Source organism: Desmodus rotundus, chromosome 12 (assembly GCF_022682495.2).
Source record: "Desmodus rotundus isolate HL8 chromosome 12, HLdesRot8A.1, whole genome shotgun sequence".
NCBI lineage: Eukaryota > Metazoa > Chordata > Mammalia > Chiroptera > Phyllostomidae > Desmodus > Desmodus rotundus.
In genome coordinates, this window is record NC_071398.1 from 40,923,579 (window position 1) to 40,941,776 (window position 18,198).

The 18,198-nt window shown below is 45.2% G+C and overlaps 1 protein-coding gene and 1 pseudogene across 1 annotated transcript in view; both read right to left on the reverse strand.

The window, feature by feature from the left end:
- LOC112319990 (ER membrane protein complex subunit 2-like) overlaps positions 1-4,604 on the reverse strand; it is a 34,725-nt pseudogene extending 30,121 nt beyond the window's left edge.
- Positions 4,605-9,672: 5,068 nt separating this feature from the next.
- Positions 9,673-18,198, reverse strand: part of LOC139440455 (cell adhesion molecule CEACAM21-like) — a 28,510-nt gene continuing 19,984 nt past the window's right edge. Inside the window, exons 3-4 of the mRNA XM_071220079.1 lie at positions 14,550-14,903; positions 9,673-9,953 (exon numbers count right to left, since the gene is read on the reverse strand). Coding sequence (XP_071076180.1) covers positions 9,673-9,953; positions 14,550-14,903 — 635 coding nt within the window. The remainder of the gene's footprint in view (positions 9,954-14,549; positions 14,904-18,198) is intronic.

Sequence of the window (18,198 nt, forward strand, 5' to 3'; positions counted from 1 at the left end):
GCTGCAGAGGGTCTGTGGACAGAGAGCAATGCAGCGTGCATATGGCAGGAAGTAGCAACAAGTTTCTCAGTGAGGCAAATCTCCAGTCAGCTTTTGGAGACTATTCTGGAAGCTCCATTTTCACTCTGCTTCCAAATATATAAGTAAAAATACTAAGTTAAATGAGTCATTTTTTTCTTCAAACAAGCAGACCATTTAAAAAGTAGTGATGATTCTGGTTCATGACTTAAGGAGTATAATTTTCAAATTCTATGCTCCTAATCTTAGCAACAAACAAACAAAACCCCCGAGAAATACTGTCAGTGCCCATCTGTGGTCATTTGGACAAAGTACCAAAAAGTTTGGGTTTCTTGGACAAATCCTCATCAGTTTCTTATGCTCAGAAAACACATTTTTTAATGTGATCAACTACAACCCCAAAAGATTTTAACTGCAGTTATGGCAGGAACATAAAATTATTATTCCGTGTCTTACATTCACACTGTGAGCAAAGCCAGTCCCTGGATCCCGTCAGTTGGACATTCTTTCTTGTATTTCTGACCACACTACACTTGACTATAGAACTCCCTGGGTCTCTGTGGGTGCTGTGTCAGAGTGACCACAGGAAGGTTCTGTTTCTTTCAGCCACGCTAAGGATATCTGCCCCAGACAATGGCAGACTCCCCAGATGTAACCAAAGTTATCTCTGAACAACATGTTTTGAGGTTGCTTACTGGTTTTTCACTTTTACACATTACCTAATGCAAGGTTTTCCCTCTTAGAAGATGAGACTCAGTTGCTTTCTTTCACATTCATCAACACACACACACACACACACACACACACACAGCTTTCTATTTTGTCTCTTCAATATTTTTCTAAAGACCAAAATTTAGTGTAGATCTTATTGTGTAGGTTTAATGCTATTCATATTTGAGCTAAATAACTCTGTGAATTCCTTAAATTTGAATCTCCAATGTATATCAGAGATGGAGAATCCTCCTTCTGTGAGCAACAGATCTGTGGGAAATGTGGTTCTGCTCATTAGACAAATGCAATGATTTTTTAAAAAATACGTAGGAAAAAAGCCCCACACTCTCCATATCCTTTCACACCTCCTCCAAGTTGCCTTGCATTGGTGCCACCCTCTGGTGGTCCCACTACAAATGGCACATCTCAATAGGTCGAAACACTTTTTTTTTAACCTTGGGTCACTCCTAGATGCAGAAGCAGGAGAAGTAAGTATCAAGTGACATGCAAGGCTCTCTGTTCGAAAGCCATTGAGAATTTCAGGATGGTGAAAGCAGAGCACTAAACCTACAGCAGGGTCTTCTAAGTGACCGCACGGATTGTGAGCCCATGAAGCTGGTGCTCCCCTCAGGGCATGTGCCTGGGTTCATTCCCAAGTGAATTCCATGAGAAACTCAAGTCATAAAATACCTACAGACCTGCAGTTAGTGTTATTTATAATGGTGCCAACTAGAGGCTTCCCACTGTGGAGGAGCAGTATGTCAGGTTTTCTAAATGCCTTAGAAGACAGGGGTGCTCTGAAGGGTGGCAGTGGGTGCCGGCCAGTGTTGATGGTCTCAGACAGTGACATCGGTGATGGCAGTGACACAAAGAACAGAATCAGCTGCTCCCCTTTCTGCCAGATCAAATGTCTTCCCTCAGTGGCCACAGATACAAACCAGAAATTTATCCCGCTGTCCCTGTGACATATGCTGCCTGCCCCTTTAAAACCGGCTATGTGGTCGCTGTGCACTGGTCCTTCTGGGACTGTGAGATGCACAGACAGCAGATGTCCTCTTGGCTTCCAGGCAGCCAAGAAGCGTACAGCTGCAAGGGGTAGAGTGTGAGGGAAGCCGCTTCCCAGGTGCGCCTCGGAACCTCTTCTGATTCCTGTTGGCTATGAAACATTGTTACCAAAACTCTCAGTGTGCAAATCGAGCTGTAGAAGGGAATTGTGGAGCCCTGCCACAGCTGATATGCTCCAATTAGCATTATTTGATGCAACCTCCCCTGACTGTGGGATCCTGTGTATAAAGGTGTTTCTTGTGCTTCGAAAGTATTGTGCGAAACTAATTTTTAGTCTGAGATTATTATTTCTTCTCTCATGTCATGAGTTTTTTTTAAATAAGAAGTCAGGTAAAAAATGTAATATTTTTACAAGACCCTGCTTCCCACCACCATTTTCAGCTCTGAGAGGGAACACCCAGCAAAGCCATGCTTTTCTCAGCAGCCTGTGTGGCCACAGGGACCAAGGGTGTCTCCAGGCTGAGGGAGGAAACGGGAGCAGGAACCTGGTCTCCATCCTGATTCCAGGAAGGTCAGCTGGAGGTAGCAAAACCACTATGCTTCCTCCAGCATGTGTGAAACAGGAGGAGCTGATGCCTGAGTACTCAGGGGTGTGTTCCCTCCCCAAAATTTGAATGATATCCTTTTTTAAAGAGATTTACTGAGACACAAAAAATTAAACTTTTTTTCATATTCCACACTTCATACTCATTTTTTGAGTACCTACATTTTTTCATGAATTCCAGACACTGTGCTAAGCCCTTATAAACTTGATCTTATTTAGTCTTTCCAACACCCCTATCAGTTTATACTATTAGTACTTCCATTTTTGGATGAAGGGCTAATTGGAGAAAGAACCACACACAGAGCAAGTGAGGGGGATGGGGAGACTAAAAGTTAGCTGTGTTGTAGCCTGTGTCCATCAAACCCACAGTTCTCCACGTCAGTTATTTGGAGCATGTCTGTTTCTCTTGAGTAGATCCTCAGTTTCTGGGGGGCAGAGACTGAGTGTTATTTGGGTTTGAATCCCTGGCACGTGGTAAACCAGATATGGTAAATGAATTTCAACCTGGCAAACAATAGGATTTGAACCCTGCTGAAGAAAAGATCAGTTTTGGTTGTGGGAGCAGAATGAGCTAGAGCCTGACATTGGCATTAGATGTGGTTTTGGGGGTTGGGGAGACGGGCGGAGCTAAGGGCATCTAGGATCGGGACAGCCGGAAGCCCCCTCGGTTACAGAGCCCTGAGAGACAGGTCAGTTCAGGAGGATGGGGCAGCGTTTCCTGCGTGTGTGATGTCACAGAGTGGAGCTTCGATGATGGGATTGAGCACATCTGCCTGAACGCAGAGTGTGAGTTCTCTGACCTGCAGCGTGTTGCCTCTGCTGGTGCAGTTACAGGCCAGGGTTTGGGGAACAAAATAAAATTTGGATAATCTATGGAGTGATGTGATGTGGCAAAAAAGAGAAGTGGCTTTTCTTTTACAGAAAATAGCCAGTTACAATAACTGACTCACTAGTAGACCGAGTGCCCAACTACCAGAGTCGGGTTGAAGGCAACATCGTGTGAGCACATCGGTGGTTGGGATGTGAGCAGTGCACCCCGGGGAACCAGGTGAACAAGCTCAGTCAGCAGTCCTTTCTCTGGGTGATGGCAGCAGGGTGACCCATTTCTAAGGGGATTTTTAACAGACTTCTCACCATATTCAACACCTTCCTAAAGAAAGCCAGAATGTAAACACAGCCTGTATTGCCTAATTCTAAACAAACCAAAACAGAAATGGGAGAAGAAAGAATATTTCAAAGATTTTATTTATTTATTTTTTAGAGAGAGAGGTAAGCGAGGGAGAAAGAGAAGAGACACATGCCTCTTGAATGCCCCCTCCTGGGAACCCGGCATGTGCCCTGACTGGGAATCCAACCAGCAACCCTTTGGTTCACAGGCCAACATTCAATCCACTGAGCCACACCAGCCAGGACAGAAAGACTTTCAATAACAGTGGCTCAAACATGCACTTACATAAGGAGCACCCCATCTTCCGTCTCTTTAAAAAAATTATTACCATAGGCAAATACACATCTTAACATTCTCCTCTAAATATTAGTAAAAGTTTTAGCTCTAGGAATGAGTACATTCAATTTATTCCAAAGGGTATAAATTAATGCTTTTTGCACTTTTCTACCTGTGTCAGTGCTAAAAATTATTTATTACTTATGTATTTTAAAAAGAAAGTATTATGGTTTATGTAAAGAAGTTATTTCTACAACTGACTATAGTTTAAAAGCAGTTACAGGTGTGTGATTTGAAGAGAATGATGAACAATCAATAAGACTCCTCTTAAATCTTTATTTCAAGGACTTGGCCCATCTTTCCACTTAGCTATAAAAGACACTTTATAGTTTTGTAGAAAACAGTAAGTAATATTTTTCTACAAAAGGAAGGCAGACCATTTATGATTTGGACCAAGAGCTGAGAACTTTGATTTTCCCCAAACAAATTTTAATCTGTGTGTAAGGACCAGAGAGGACATATATTTTTTGAGTGGACACCTCAACCCTTAAGTAGATTATGACTCCTACTTAATTTGAAACATTAAATCATCTTGTGTTGGATATTCACACTGTGAACAGAGCCATTTCCCACCTACCTCATGTTAAATGTCCTTTCCTGCATTTGTGACCACCCTGGATGTCGCTGAGCTGATCCCTGCATCTCAGATGCGCTGTTCACAGAGATCCCAGGAAGGCTCTGTCTCCTCTGGGCCACGATGAGAACATCTGCCCCAAACTGCGAATCGCTCTGGGGAGAACTGAAGTCTTCTCCACATTCCATTCTCGGAGGGTGCTCACTAATTTTTCACTTTGATGCATGATGTGTCCAAGATCTTCCTTCTTGAAAGATGAGGACTCAGCTGCTTTTCTTTCCATCACCAACACACACACACAGATGTGCACACACATGCAAACTTCCCATCCTGTCTTCCCAGGATTTTCTAAAGAACAATACTGAGTGTAGATTTTATTGTGTCTGGCTCATTCTATTCAACTTTGAGCCACCCACAGAGTTTTCTTTAAATGTGAATCCTGAAGAACATGAGAGATGAAGAGCTACCTTCTGTGAGCTGTGGAGGTGCGGGTGAAGGAGTTCTGCTCATTGGACACTGGTAGTGACACAAGTAGTGCAGACAGAGCCCAGACTCCTCCAATCCCTTCACAGTCCCTCCTGGTTACTTTGCCCAGGTGCTGCCCTCTGGTGATCACATTTCAAATGGCAGCTCCCAATAGGGTCAAATACTTTCCTTCCAAGGCCAACTCACTCCTAGGGGCCATACCAGAAAAAGTCAGTGTCACTGAATGCGGGCCTCTTCATTGAAAAGTCAATAAATAAGCTTTTCAGGATGGTGAAGGCAGAGTATTAAACCTACCAGCAGCTCTTAGTGACTGCACAGAGTGTGAACCCATGAAGGTGAGCCTCCCCAGCAGGGCAAATGAATCCTCCTCCAAGCCAATTTCACACCAAACTCAACTCACAAAAGCCATTCAGACTTACTCCTAGTGCCGTCCTTAATGGTTTTCACTACAGGCTTTCTTGCTAGAAATGATCCAAAGGGCAAGTTTTCTAAACGCCTCAGGAGGCACATGGGCTTTGAAGGGGGGAAGTGAATGCCCACTAGTGTCAATAGTTTTCAGGCAATGACATGAGTGATACCAGTGACACCAGGGAACAGATGGGCTGCAAGGATGGACAGTTTAGCAAAGCATCACATCCACATCTGTGACCATTCAGGGATCGGCCACCTAGTCTGGGCTGTGCTGGACGTGCCCTGCAGAGTAAAAGACATGTTGTTGTGTTTCTACCTCCACTTAGTTAATGTTAGAACAATGAAAGGTGCTTTATGAGCCCTCCTGTTTGACCTACTGAGAGAATGACATGCAGAACTCTGGGCTTCAGGGCAAGGCCATGCCTTCTACAGCAATACTGCAACAGCTCCTGAGTGGCTTTTAACTCCCAGAGGAGTCAGATGGTCTAAATATGGGCTGTAATGTGACCAGGCAGCCACAACTCCTCAGGTTTGGGTTCTGTTGCATGCATGCTTGTTAAGGTCAAGTAGGAAGAGCAGCGTCCATCACAAATAGAAGTGAGATCTGGATGAGACAAGGGCAGGTGGCCAGACCATTAGAACCTACTGCTTCAGCCAGTGGTCTGTCACATAGCTTCCACCATGGAATCACAGGAAGTTCATGGTCACTTTCAACAAAGAAGTCAACCTCTCCACTTTGAGTTCATTCTGGCCCTCAAGTCCCCCATCCAACAGCACATCGCATCAGCCCCTATTTTTTCCTCTCCCAGGCACCTAGTCAACCTACTAACACACAAATCCCCTGAAACATGGCTAACTTGTTGACTCAGCTGAGCCATGTCTCATATTATAAGACTGAGTTTTCGTTATTCTCAGTTCTCCAAGGCCGTGTGGAAACAGTGGCCCTCAGACCAGACTTTGAGAGCCTGCTGCACATGTTTCCACTCAGTCAGAATAGAGACTGGGCGCCATTGGCCTGCAATCTTGTCTCATCCTCAAGCCTGCCCTGCATTCTCACCTTTGCAGGCTCCACTGCAACCCCTTTGCTAGTCTGACTACCACACACTCCACTCCCTCTCTGACTACAACTTCTGTAGTTATGGTGTCCCCAATCTTACAAATCTTCATCACTCTTCAGAGTCTTAGTCCCCAAAAGGATGCTCACCTCATCTCTCCATTGATTCTTATCCAAGTCTCCTGTTTCATAACATGTGTTGCCTAGTACATCTGGCGTTCCCTTTTATACTAATCTTAGAACACTAATCTGAGTCTTCAAGCCCCTATTCTTTCTCCTGACCCTGTGTCTCTCCCCACATACCCATCCTAGTCTGGGAGAACGGCTCCCCTCTCTCAACTGCACCAGCTCCAGTGGTCCCTCCCTCTTCACTTAGGTCAGCCCCTTACTCGTAGGTCTGAGCCCCATCCTGATCATCCTTAATTGACAAAACCCTCCTGCATCACCTTCTTATGCCCTCTTTAATCCACACAATGCCTAATACCCAAAACCCTATGCTTCATACTTTTCTGTCAGGACTCCTAGCTGATCCTGTTTTTTTTGACTCACCAGTATGCAAACCTCTGCCTACCTAGAATCCATCTCTGACTAGAGGTTTAGTCAAATGCCTCAAACGACCCAAGTAGGATTAAAAGTAGACCAGAAATGAGGTTCATTCCCCATTTCCCAAGTTCTGGTTATTGACACTAAAGGTAGAGGTGTGGACTTTGTAAACACAACAGAGAAATCAAAGAATAAGGACACTGATTTGTGCCCCGAGTTCCAGGTCACAGGAGACACAAGACAACGTCTCCCAGTGCAGGCCTGCGGGGGCTGATGTCACAGGGGCCGGCATGTTTGCTACACTTTCTGGGGTTCATGACAGAACAGTTTTCAAACCTCTGTAAGCTTTTCCTTGAAGGTGAGTGGAAATGTATGTACAGTGAGGACACGGTTGATGGGGAGGCTGCTGCAGAGGTGCAGAGGTTCACACCTGCCCTTTCTGTCAGATTCTAAGACAAAGGCAGCCTCAAGGCAAACTCATCCCAGGAGAAATCTGAGCAATCAGGTCGTCTTTGGCTGTGGACACCAATGCAGAAGGAAGGCCGGACAACTGGAAAGAGTTGCTTGGAAAATTGCAGCCAGATTTTTTAAAATTGGAAGATTTGAAAATAAGGTAAAGACGGGCAATGTGAGCGAGATGAAAAGATCTGCTAATTACAAGTAGATGATGTCAGAGTGAAAGATGGATCACACAAATGTAAAGAGGCAAGAGAGACTTTATGAAAGACTGTGCATTAGTAGAGTGGCCAGAAGGCAACACCCTTGAAAGAGAAGGCTGAGAAGATCTAAAGAACAAGAGAAAGAATCAAGGACACCTGTGCTTGCTATTTGGCTTTACAGAAAAGAAATGGAAAGTAAAACATTTCATGAAATCTTCCCAGTATGTCTTTCTATCTCATGGTTTTAAAGGTCCTCACACAAGTTAAGTTTCTACCCTCCCAGAGAGATGAGACGCAGACACAGGGGGATTAAGTTTAAAGTCACGGGCATATTCCCTTCTGACAAACACACTCTGAATCATAACACTGGCAAGAAGATTTTCAGGAGACTCATGTGCCTTTCCAAAGGGCAATCAAAGAATCTGCAATTGCAAATTGCAATTCGATTTGTGAAGAAGATGCTCTAACAGTGTGGAGGTCAGAGGCCTGCAGTCAGGAAGAACCTGTGTAAAGGTCGGTGACTCTGAGGAGCGTGAAGGCCTCTGGGTCGTAACAAGACTGCTTTCTGCACAGTGGAGGGAAACCCAACTACATCTCTTTCAGCCGAGTCCCAGTTTGCATGTCCATCAGTTCCTGCACTTTACAAACAGGTGCAAAATGACTGCGAGTCCCTGAACAGAGCCGGAACCTGATCTCCCAGAAGGCTGTGCTTCTGGAGCTTTCCATGTAGACACCTCATTTTTCTCTGCAGTAACATTCCCTCTCACCAAACGTGATCCCTAAGGAACAGGTGTGTACTTGATCCTGCAACAAGGATGGCTCATGTGATTTGACCTCATTAGTTACCTAAGAGCAGAGGAACTGACTCTCACCACTTGGTTTGCTCTGATGCAGGTCTTTCTACAGAACATGTGATGGGAGTTTTGTCACCTGAGGTTAAGGAGCTTCACCCTCACACTGCACCTGCAGTCTCTCTAGCTTTGAGTGATGTACTCTTCTCCAAGAGACACCAAGAGACCAAGAGATCAAACTTAGCTTCATAAACTATGGGATTATTTCTAATTCCATGGGCATTGTTCTGAACTAGGACATGCGAGCTAAAGTCCCGTTTTTATTACCAAAGTTTCCAATTACATCTTATTAACAAAAAGAACAGAAATGTACTAAACATATTCAAATAGTTTTTTCTTGTGTTGTTTTTTTATTATTGCTCAAGTACTGTTGTCTGCCTTTCCCCACCCCCCACCAATCCCACCACCACTGCAGCCATCCCCACCTCCCTCTCCTGATCCCATGCCCTCTTCATTTTGTCCATGTGTCCTTTGTAATTCTTCCTGAAAACCTTCCCACTTCCCCCTGTCCTCATTATCCCCTCCCACCTCCCCTCTGGTTACTCTCAGTTTGTTTTTTATTTCAATGTCTCTGTTTATATTTTGCTTGCTTGTTTGTTTTATTGATTAGGTTCCACTTAAAGATGAGATCATATGGTATTTTTCTTTCAGTGCCTGGCTTATTTCACTTAGCATAATGCTCTCTACTTCCATCCATACTGTCACAAAAATAGGAGATCCTTCTTTCTGCTGCATAGTATTCCATTGTGTAAGTGTACCATAGTTTTTTGATCCATTCACAAATAGTTTCATTCACATATAAATAACAATATAGCAGACTTTAGAAATCTTTTGAAAGATATTGAAGGGAAAGACTAAGATCAGTGCTGCTACTCACACGGGTGTCCTCGTGTCCCTTCCCACTCTCTACAACTGTAGAAGTCCAGATGCCTCCTCATGTTTGCATGCGGAAGTGACAGAGCTCAGATTCTGTGAGCTCATCACCTGCTCCCATCACAGGACCTCTGCTCATTCTCTGAGGGACACAGTGTTAACTCCACTGTGGATATGATAGAAATGAGACCAAACCAAGGCAGGGGTTGGTTTGAAATGTGACCTTCAGTCAGCAATAATGACAATGTCAGCTCACATTTTTGAGAGCTTATTGACTTAATGTAAATCTTTTAATAACTTTTCACCTGCAGACAATTGTATTATAATAATGCACAGAAATTTAATTTAGAGTTCAATAACACAGAGGAAGAAAGGAGGGTCATTCATAATACACATACAGTTGAAGACCCTGACTTCCAGCAGACATGATGGGGTTGGACACTTTACACTTGTAAACCCCAGCATCTTCCCTCCGGACTGGGTTTATGGTGAGTCTTCGGCCATCCATGGACATCCTCATTCTGTCTGTGAGCTTCAGATCCCTGCCATTTAACAACCACTGGGGGGATTTTCTATTTGTGTAGCAGGTCAAGAGCACATTATCTTCATTCTCTCTGACTCCATACCTGCTGACTAGGAGGATGGGCTTGCTCAGATGCTCTGTGGAGAAACAAAGAATGTGAATCTTTGGGAATGTGCTTGAGACATGGAGCCACGCTGCTTCCTCAGAGATCTCCACCACTCACAGTCCACAGTGAACTATGCGAAGGTCACCAGAGTATGGTCCTGACATTTGCAGAAAGAAAATTGTCTAAGTTCAGGCGACAGTATGTAAAGTGAAAGTTGCACCTCCTCTCTGAGCCCAAATAACCTCAGGGGACTGTACACCTGTTCCCTCACACATCTCTGGAGTAGCAGCACACACATCCCCTTCCCAGTGCACATGGCTCATGACCTCATCATCAGGGACATTGTTTCTCTCATGAGCTTTATTGATCTGGTCCTAGACCTTTTTTTTTTTTTTTTTGTCTTCACAAAACATCAGGTTCCACTCCTGATGAAAACATTTATATGCTTTGTGGAAGGCAGGCTTACCACCTTTGTCCATCTCTGGGGCCAAGGGAAGTTTACAGCAAGTGGAAAAGCATTCAGCTTTTGTTAAAAAAATTGTTAGGCAGTAAGGATGGCCCAATCCAGTGTTGATGGCCATACTTTGAAGATTTCTATCTAAAAGGCGTCTCACTCTGAACAAGATTTATTTCCTTGCCAACTGAGTCAACATCATGGTATAATAAATCTCTGCAGGGAATTAGTTAAGGTTTTAACAAATGACATTGACTGTCGGAATAAAAGAAAACTTCATAGAATGAAGGCCATACATAACAGCCCAGAGCTGACAATATTCCCCAGACCACCTGACTTCCTGGTTGACCAGAAGTCTTCCTTCCAGCTCCACAGACTTCTGTCACCCAGCTGAGGTGAGTTTCTATGGGGCACCATTTCCCAGGACATCCTAGAGACTGGGGTTGGGGTGAGATAACACATAAAGTCCAGAAGCAAGCAAGCGGATAATGGCAGCAGAATCATGTGCTCTGCCCTTGACCATTGAAGCCATTCTCTCTCCCCTGAGGGCAAGTGGGGACTTGTGCAAATGGAAAATAAGTGTCTTATAGCAAATGGGGAGCGTGGACTTCTTGAAATTCTGATCCCTTTGGCTATTTGTGTTATGTGGCTGAGATAGAAATGTGGGAAAACTTAAAACTATTCTGTGTGTGAAAATGATGATTAATACCCCAGGGCCTAAGCGGAATTGCAGGAAAGCCTATTTTCTTAGAAAAATAAAGAAAAGGGAGAACCAAGATGGCGGCGTAGGTAGACACACTGCGCCTCCTCGCACAACCAGAACTGACAGAGAATCGAACAGCAAGGGGGACCAACACCAAGAAAATAGAAAATAACCATTCATCCAGACTGGTAGGAGGGGCGGAGACGGCACCGGGGTGGAGAGGACTCGCGTGGCTGTGGCGGGACTGAGACTGGCGGAGTGTGGGACAAATGGCGCAGGCAGTCTGAGCACTAGCAGACCCTGTGGCCCCACATTTGCACAGATAAACCCAGAGGGCCGGACTCAGAGTGGTGGAGAGCCGGGCAGGCAGAGCAGCGGGTAGCACCCCGCGGCACCACATTTGCCCACAGAGAAACTGGACAAACGGCAGGGAGTGAAGCAGACCACGTAACCCAGGGCTCCAGCTCAGGGAAATAAAGCCTCAAACCTCTGATTGAAAACGCCCGTGGGGGTTGGGGTGGCAGCGGGAGAGACTCCCAGCCTCACAGGAGAGGTCGTTGGAGAGACCAACAGGGGCCTAGAGTGTGCACAGGCCCACTTACTCGGGAACCAGCACCAGAGTGGCCCAGTTTGATTGTGGGTATCGGAGTGAAAGATTGAAATCCGGAGGAGAGTGAGGCAGGCGCCATTGCTCCTGCTCGGCCCCTCCCCCACGTACAGCGTCACAGCACAGTGACCAGCATTACCCCGCCCTGGTGAACACCTAAGGCTCCGCCCCTTAAAGTAACAGACGCGCCAAGACAAAAAAAAAAAAAAAATGGCCCAAATGACAGAACACTTCAAAGCTCCAGAAAAAATACAACTAAGCGATGAAGAGATAGCCAACCTATCGGATGCACAGTTCAAAGCACTGGTTATCAATATGCTCACAGACTTGGTTGAATCTATTCGAAAAACAGATGAAAAAATGAAGCCTATGCTAAGAGAAACAAAGGAAAATGTACAGGGAACCAATAGTGATGAGAAGGAAACTGGGACTCAAATCAACGGTGTGGACCAGAAGGAAGAAACAAACATCCAACCAGAAAAGAATGAAGAAACAAGAACTTGGAAAAATGAGGAGAGGCTTAGGAACCTCCCAAACGCCTTGAAACGTTCCAACATCCGAATTATAGGGGTGCCAGAAGGAGAAGAGGAAGAACAAAAAATTGAAAACTTATTTGAACAAATAATGAAGGAGAACTTCCCTCATCTGGCAAAGGAAATAGACTTCTGGGAAGTCCAGGAAGCTCAGAGAGTCCCAAAGAAGCTGGACCCAAGGAGGAACACGCCAAGGCACATCATAATTACATTACCCAAGATTAAATGCAAGGACCTACATCCAAGATTACTCTATCCAGCGAAGCTATCACTTAGAATGGAAGGGAAGATAAAGTGCTTCTCAGATAAGGTCAAGTTAAAGAAGTTCATCATCACCAAGCCCTTATTATATGAAATGTTAAAGGGAGTTACCTAAGAAAAAGAAGATCAAAAATTGGAACAGTAAAAATGACAGCAAACTCACAGTTATTAACGGCCACACATAAAACAAAAACGAGAGCAAACTAGGCAAACAACTAGAACATGAGGGTTGTCATTAAGGGAGTGGGAGGGGGAGAGAGGGGGAAAGGTACAGAGAATAAGTAGCATAGATGATAGGTGGAAAATAGACAGGGGGAGGGTAAAAATAGTGTAGGAAATGTAGAAGCCAAAGAACTTATAAGTATGACCTATGGACATGAACTATAGGGGGGGAATGTGGGAGGGAGGGGGGAGGGCAGGATGGAGTGGAGTGGGGGGGGGGAAATGGGACAACTGTAATAGCATAATCAATAAATATATTAAAAAGAAAAAAAAAAGAAAATAGGCAAAATAAAAAAAAGATTCACTTAAAAAAAAAAAAAAGAAAGAAAAATAAAGAAAAGGATATGAGATGATGGTCTTACTTTCTGGAGGCACAGAAATCCTGTTCCTCATGGCAAGAATTTAAAGGACTCTGTATCCAGGTTCCAGGCTTGAAAGTGATTTTAGATCATTCATTCATTCATTCATTCACTAATTCCCCATTTATTTCTACTTAATTCATCAATAACAACTGAGTGTTTGTTAATTAGTGGTCCCTGAGCTGGTTTCAGGGGTAGAGTGGAGAATAAGAAAGAAGAGTCCTTTCCTTCATATCTCCTGGGCGTGGCTGCACCAACACAGCAAACAAATAAGTGATGCAAAGTCTGGTGCAGGGAGGTGTGGATGGGCCACCTGTGGGGGAGGCCTGGGTATTCTATGCAGTGATTCTTACTGTTACTGCAGGTAGTTTGGTTCTAGAGTCAAAATAGATTATGTCTCCATTTTTTTTCACTCCACAGACCAAATTGTATTCCTATGAGCTGAGGACACTTAATATAAAAACTTTCTGAACTGGTTTTTTGGTTTAGAATCCAAAGACCCTCTTCTATGGTCCCCAAGGTAGAGAAATTAAGTCCAGGGCTACACACAGCCCAAGAGTGACTCTGATGAGCAGCTCATACTCTGTGGGACTCTGCAGTGGAGACTGCATCTCCCTGCTCCTCAGTTTACTCTCAATGAAGAAGGTGGTCAGTGCATTAGCTGTAAAGTATTGTCAGTGTCTGACCTAAATCCTGAAATAGAAGAGCTGCTCAAACACAGAATCTCTTATTGATCGACTCCCAGACCTCTTATTGGTCTGGGCTGATCCCTGGTGAATGAAGACCTTCCAGGAGCATCTTTTATGCTCAGTTTCTTTCTGGAGATGCTGACCTGTTTCTGAACCTTCCTAAGTCCCCCAGGACAGTCAGCTATATCCACAGACATTGTGTAACTGTGCTCCCCATGCACAGACTCAGGGGATACCGAACTCCATTTCTGCCAAGATGTGACTCTTGGGCCTGAGCCTAGACTGGTGACAGGCTCAGGAGCCTTGTGACTCAGGGGCCCATTAAACTGTTACACACTCAGCCCTTTTGAGGACGCCAAACCCAAATTGGCACACGCTCCCTAGCATCCCTGGAGTCAAGAACCCTGGCACAGGGTTCTGGGGAGGGGTTTCTGAGCTGAGCTCTGTGGAAATATCAAGAAGGTTCTCAGACCATGTTCTGACCTAGAATACCAGGGTAAGTCTCAGGTCAAGTTCATAGGAACATGCTCAGAGGGATGAACTGAGACTGGTCTCCCTCTGCTGAGTTACTCCCATCAGACTGACCCTTTTGTCTGCAGTGACTGTCTGCAGGGCTGCAAGTTGGGAAAGGAACTGAGATCTTAGGAAGTTTCTCTACACTCTGTGTATCCTGCACTAAATGTCAAAACTGAACCTGAAACAAAATGCACAAGGAAATGGAAGTAGTGTCCAGGGTCGTCAGTCCTGTGTGTGAAGTAGGAGTCACCCCTGCCAACCCCATCAGAGACCAATTACTCACCATACACATCAAGTTGCCCAAATCCTATTTCTTTTTTTGAATCTGGAATGTGGGCCACTACGGTGTATATTCCTGCATCCTTCATGGTGACCTTCCTCAACACCAAGGATCCATCGTTGTTTGTCATCTCTCCTTCATTGTTTTCAGGACCACTTAAACGGAAACTTGATGTCATAATAAAAAATGCAATCACATTATTTTTGTCCACGCCTTTCCCCTTGTACCACACGTAGGCAACAGCTCCAAGAGGCCTGTTCTGGATATGCAGCATCACATCCTGCTTTTCAGCACAATAGGTGGACAGAATAGTGAGTTGGGCTGTGGTGGGCGGGCTCCAGAAGGTTAAGAGTGAGACTAGAATAAAAGAAAAAAATAGATCAATATTTATATCTATGTGTTGGTACCTGAATCCTGAGCGGATCTCTTTATCTCTCAGCCTTGGTCTGCAGGTGAGTGTGTGTCTCCCATGGTCAAGATCAACAGAATAGCACCCACTACTTCACCACCTCTGCAGCTGTTATTTCTTCCGTTTCAAATACTCTTCTCCAGGTGTCTGTCTTGGACACCTCCTCACTATGCTCAGACCCCTTATGAAACTCAGGGGCAATTTAGAAAGACACGTTTGCTGACCCCCTTCTCTAAAGATTCTCTGCCTTCACTTTCTGACCTGTCCTGCTCTGTTCTTTTTATGGCTGTTGTGGGTACCTGGCCTCACATCTAGACCTTTCCTTGTCCCTCTCTCCTCCATAGAACACGGGCCTTCTGAGGGCAGGACTTGTCTGATCTTGTGTCTCCAGTGACTGCAACAGCTAGAAAATACATGCACATGAATGAATGAGTCCTGTACCTCCTGGGGGTTATTGGCCCATTTCTGGAGTTGGCAGTAAAGACAACGTCTAGCACCCCTGGTTAAATTTTTCTGGTGTTTCCTGACACCAGAAAGTATGTCAATTATAAATCATTATTATCATTACCAGTTTTCATAATTCAATACTCAGTGATAAATAACAGGAAATGAACATCAATCCAAGTTTTCCTGTCTCCCACCACTTCCAGATTATGAGATTTTCCTCTTGCTGAGCCCCTTCCCCATCCCACTCTTCCCTTTTGTCCTTTACCCTCAGGTCCAATCAGAATCCTTCCCTCATTTCTCAGAGCTCTGGTCTCTCCAGCAGACCCCAGCCAGTCTCTGTGTCAGATCCTTCATCTACCCCAAGGAATTGTCTCCTACTTACCAACCACCAGGAGCCCTTGCCAGTGGACAAGCCCTCTGTGGGAAGAGACTGACAGGGATCCCATGGTGAATGTTGTCTGCTCTGTGGCTGCCTCTTTGAGAGAAGCTTCAGGTTCTGTCAGGCTCACAGGCACCTCTGTGCAGAATGGTGCAATCTGCTGTGAGTCCTACCTGTGCACTGACCTTTATTCTGGGGCAAGATTATGATTCTTGTCATGTGGGCTGGGGGCAGGGAGTATGCCCATGACCATCCCACTCACTGCTCTAGATTTTGCTACCCTTGGCCCTTCTAACCAGTGCTGCCCTCCTATAATTTGGTTCCCTGGGAACTCCTGAGGCTCTCAACACCACACAAACACACATGCAAACACATGCACACAAACACACACACACTCTCATGCTATATTTGGAAAAACACAAGCCTGGGGTTTCTGGGTTCAGGGGTTTCTTTACAGCTTCCTGTCAGGTGCCCAGTAGTCTTTCTCACAGTCCCCCCACCTCTCTTACATTTGACTCTTCCCTCAGAGCAGGTGTTCCTGAGCTAAGTCACAGAATCCTGTCACAAGGACGTCACTCCTGTTGTGCATCAGATCACTTGTGAAACATTATACATTGCAATGCCCAGGTGACACCTTAAAAATGCAGCTCAAACAGCCGTCCAGCTAATGTGGGTGCCCATTCAGAGTGAGATCCCTTGATGTGAAGGAAGAACCACCTTCTCCTGCTTTCCTGTGCACAGGGGAAGTCTCCAGATCCTGTTAAACTGCAGATTCTGACAGGGTGCACTGGGCCAGAGACTGCATCTCACAAGCTCTGAGGGGAGGTTGATCTTAATTATGGCCTCTGGAGCTGTCTTGGAATTGCAAAACTAACAGGGACACAGGTGTCTCGAGAGGATGACTCACTCATGCCAGCAATGAACTCTGTGGTGTCTTTAGCTTGGGTCTGTCAGCACTACACAGAGAGCCCCAGATATCATCAAAAAAGAAGATTATTTGTTTGTGACACAGAGACCCAGCTGGGCACCAGGTCTTCCCCATGTTCTCAAAAGCTCCGTGGTTTTATTTTGTCCACCATGACGGTAACAGAAATAACTCTGGGGATGAGAAGTGGTCAAGCTTGGTGATACTTGCAGAGTGGACACTTCTTCTCTCTCAGGTTGTCACCAGACTGGCTTTTGCTTCCAGGGACAAAAACTCAAAACCAGAATGGTCAGCAGGACACGCTGTTTTCAGTGGGAAGTGGGAGGTGTCCTGTGTGTCCCAGGAAGAGGGGACTGTGGTGAAAGGTCAGGTGCCTGTGGGCTGCCTGGTTCTCAAGAGACAGTTTCAGGTAGACCATTCCTCTCCAAGTCAGTTTGTTGGGCCTGCCCTTGTGCTGCTGGCTGTTGGGACAACCTCTGAGTTATGCCTGGGCAGACTCCCTGTGGTCACCAGACTTGCCCATGGGTGATGCCAGGCATGGAGTAGAGAGCAGCACAGAGACCCCTGAGAGAGGAGGTGCTCCTAGGCTCTGTCAAGGTAAAAAAAATGTCCAAGCTTATACAGCAATGTAACGAGTTTATCTGAGCCAAACTGACCTCATATGCCTTGGAGAAAGGACTCAAATCCTTTGAAGAAAGGCAGTTTTGCAGCTTATCTTATACATTGTCATCCAAGTAGAAGATGATAAAATTTGGATAAAATCCAGAAGGAAGTGAAAAAAAAACATAGCAGAAAAATCTCCAGAATTGGGGAAAAAAAGGCAAAAGGGAGAAACATACTTTTTACATTAGTGGGTAGAGGACAATTAGCATTTACAGGACACAGAGAAGGTGTGCAGGGGACCAGATAACATAAAGGATGCTGTGGTCTCACACACTTGTCCCAGACTCTGTGACATGAATGGTCCAGGAAAAAAATCCCTCTGATGTGTCAAAGTTATGCTGTCCAAGAGGAGAAGGAAAAAAAAGGCATCAGGGCTCACTGAAGGTGGAGACTGACCTTTGCTGAGGGAAATAGAGGCCTGGGATGTGACAACCTGCCATCACCTGCCCAGTTAGAAATTTCTGATGAGAATATCCTGTGAGGCTTGTCAGGCCTGCCATGTGGCCCCCTGAGTTTGTCAGGGTTGCTGCACAGCCCCTTTCTGTTAATAGTCTCTAGAAGTAGCAGGTGGGACAGAGCAGTCAAGAGGACTGAAGAAAGACCTGTTGAAGCAGGGCATGAAAATCAGGCTACTTCTCCATCTTCTTAGCCAAATCCAGGTTCCTGTGTCTATTTCCTGTGTGTCTCAGTGTTGATCCTGACAGGACAAAAGCAGACCTGCAGGCAATCTCAGGACCTGCACAGTGATGCTGACCATTGCAGGGTGAGCTCAGAGAAAAGGCTGGCATTGCCCCAAATATTACGAGTCCAGTATCAGGATAACTGTCCC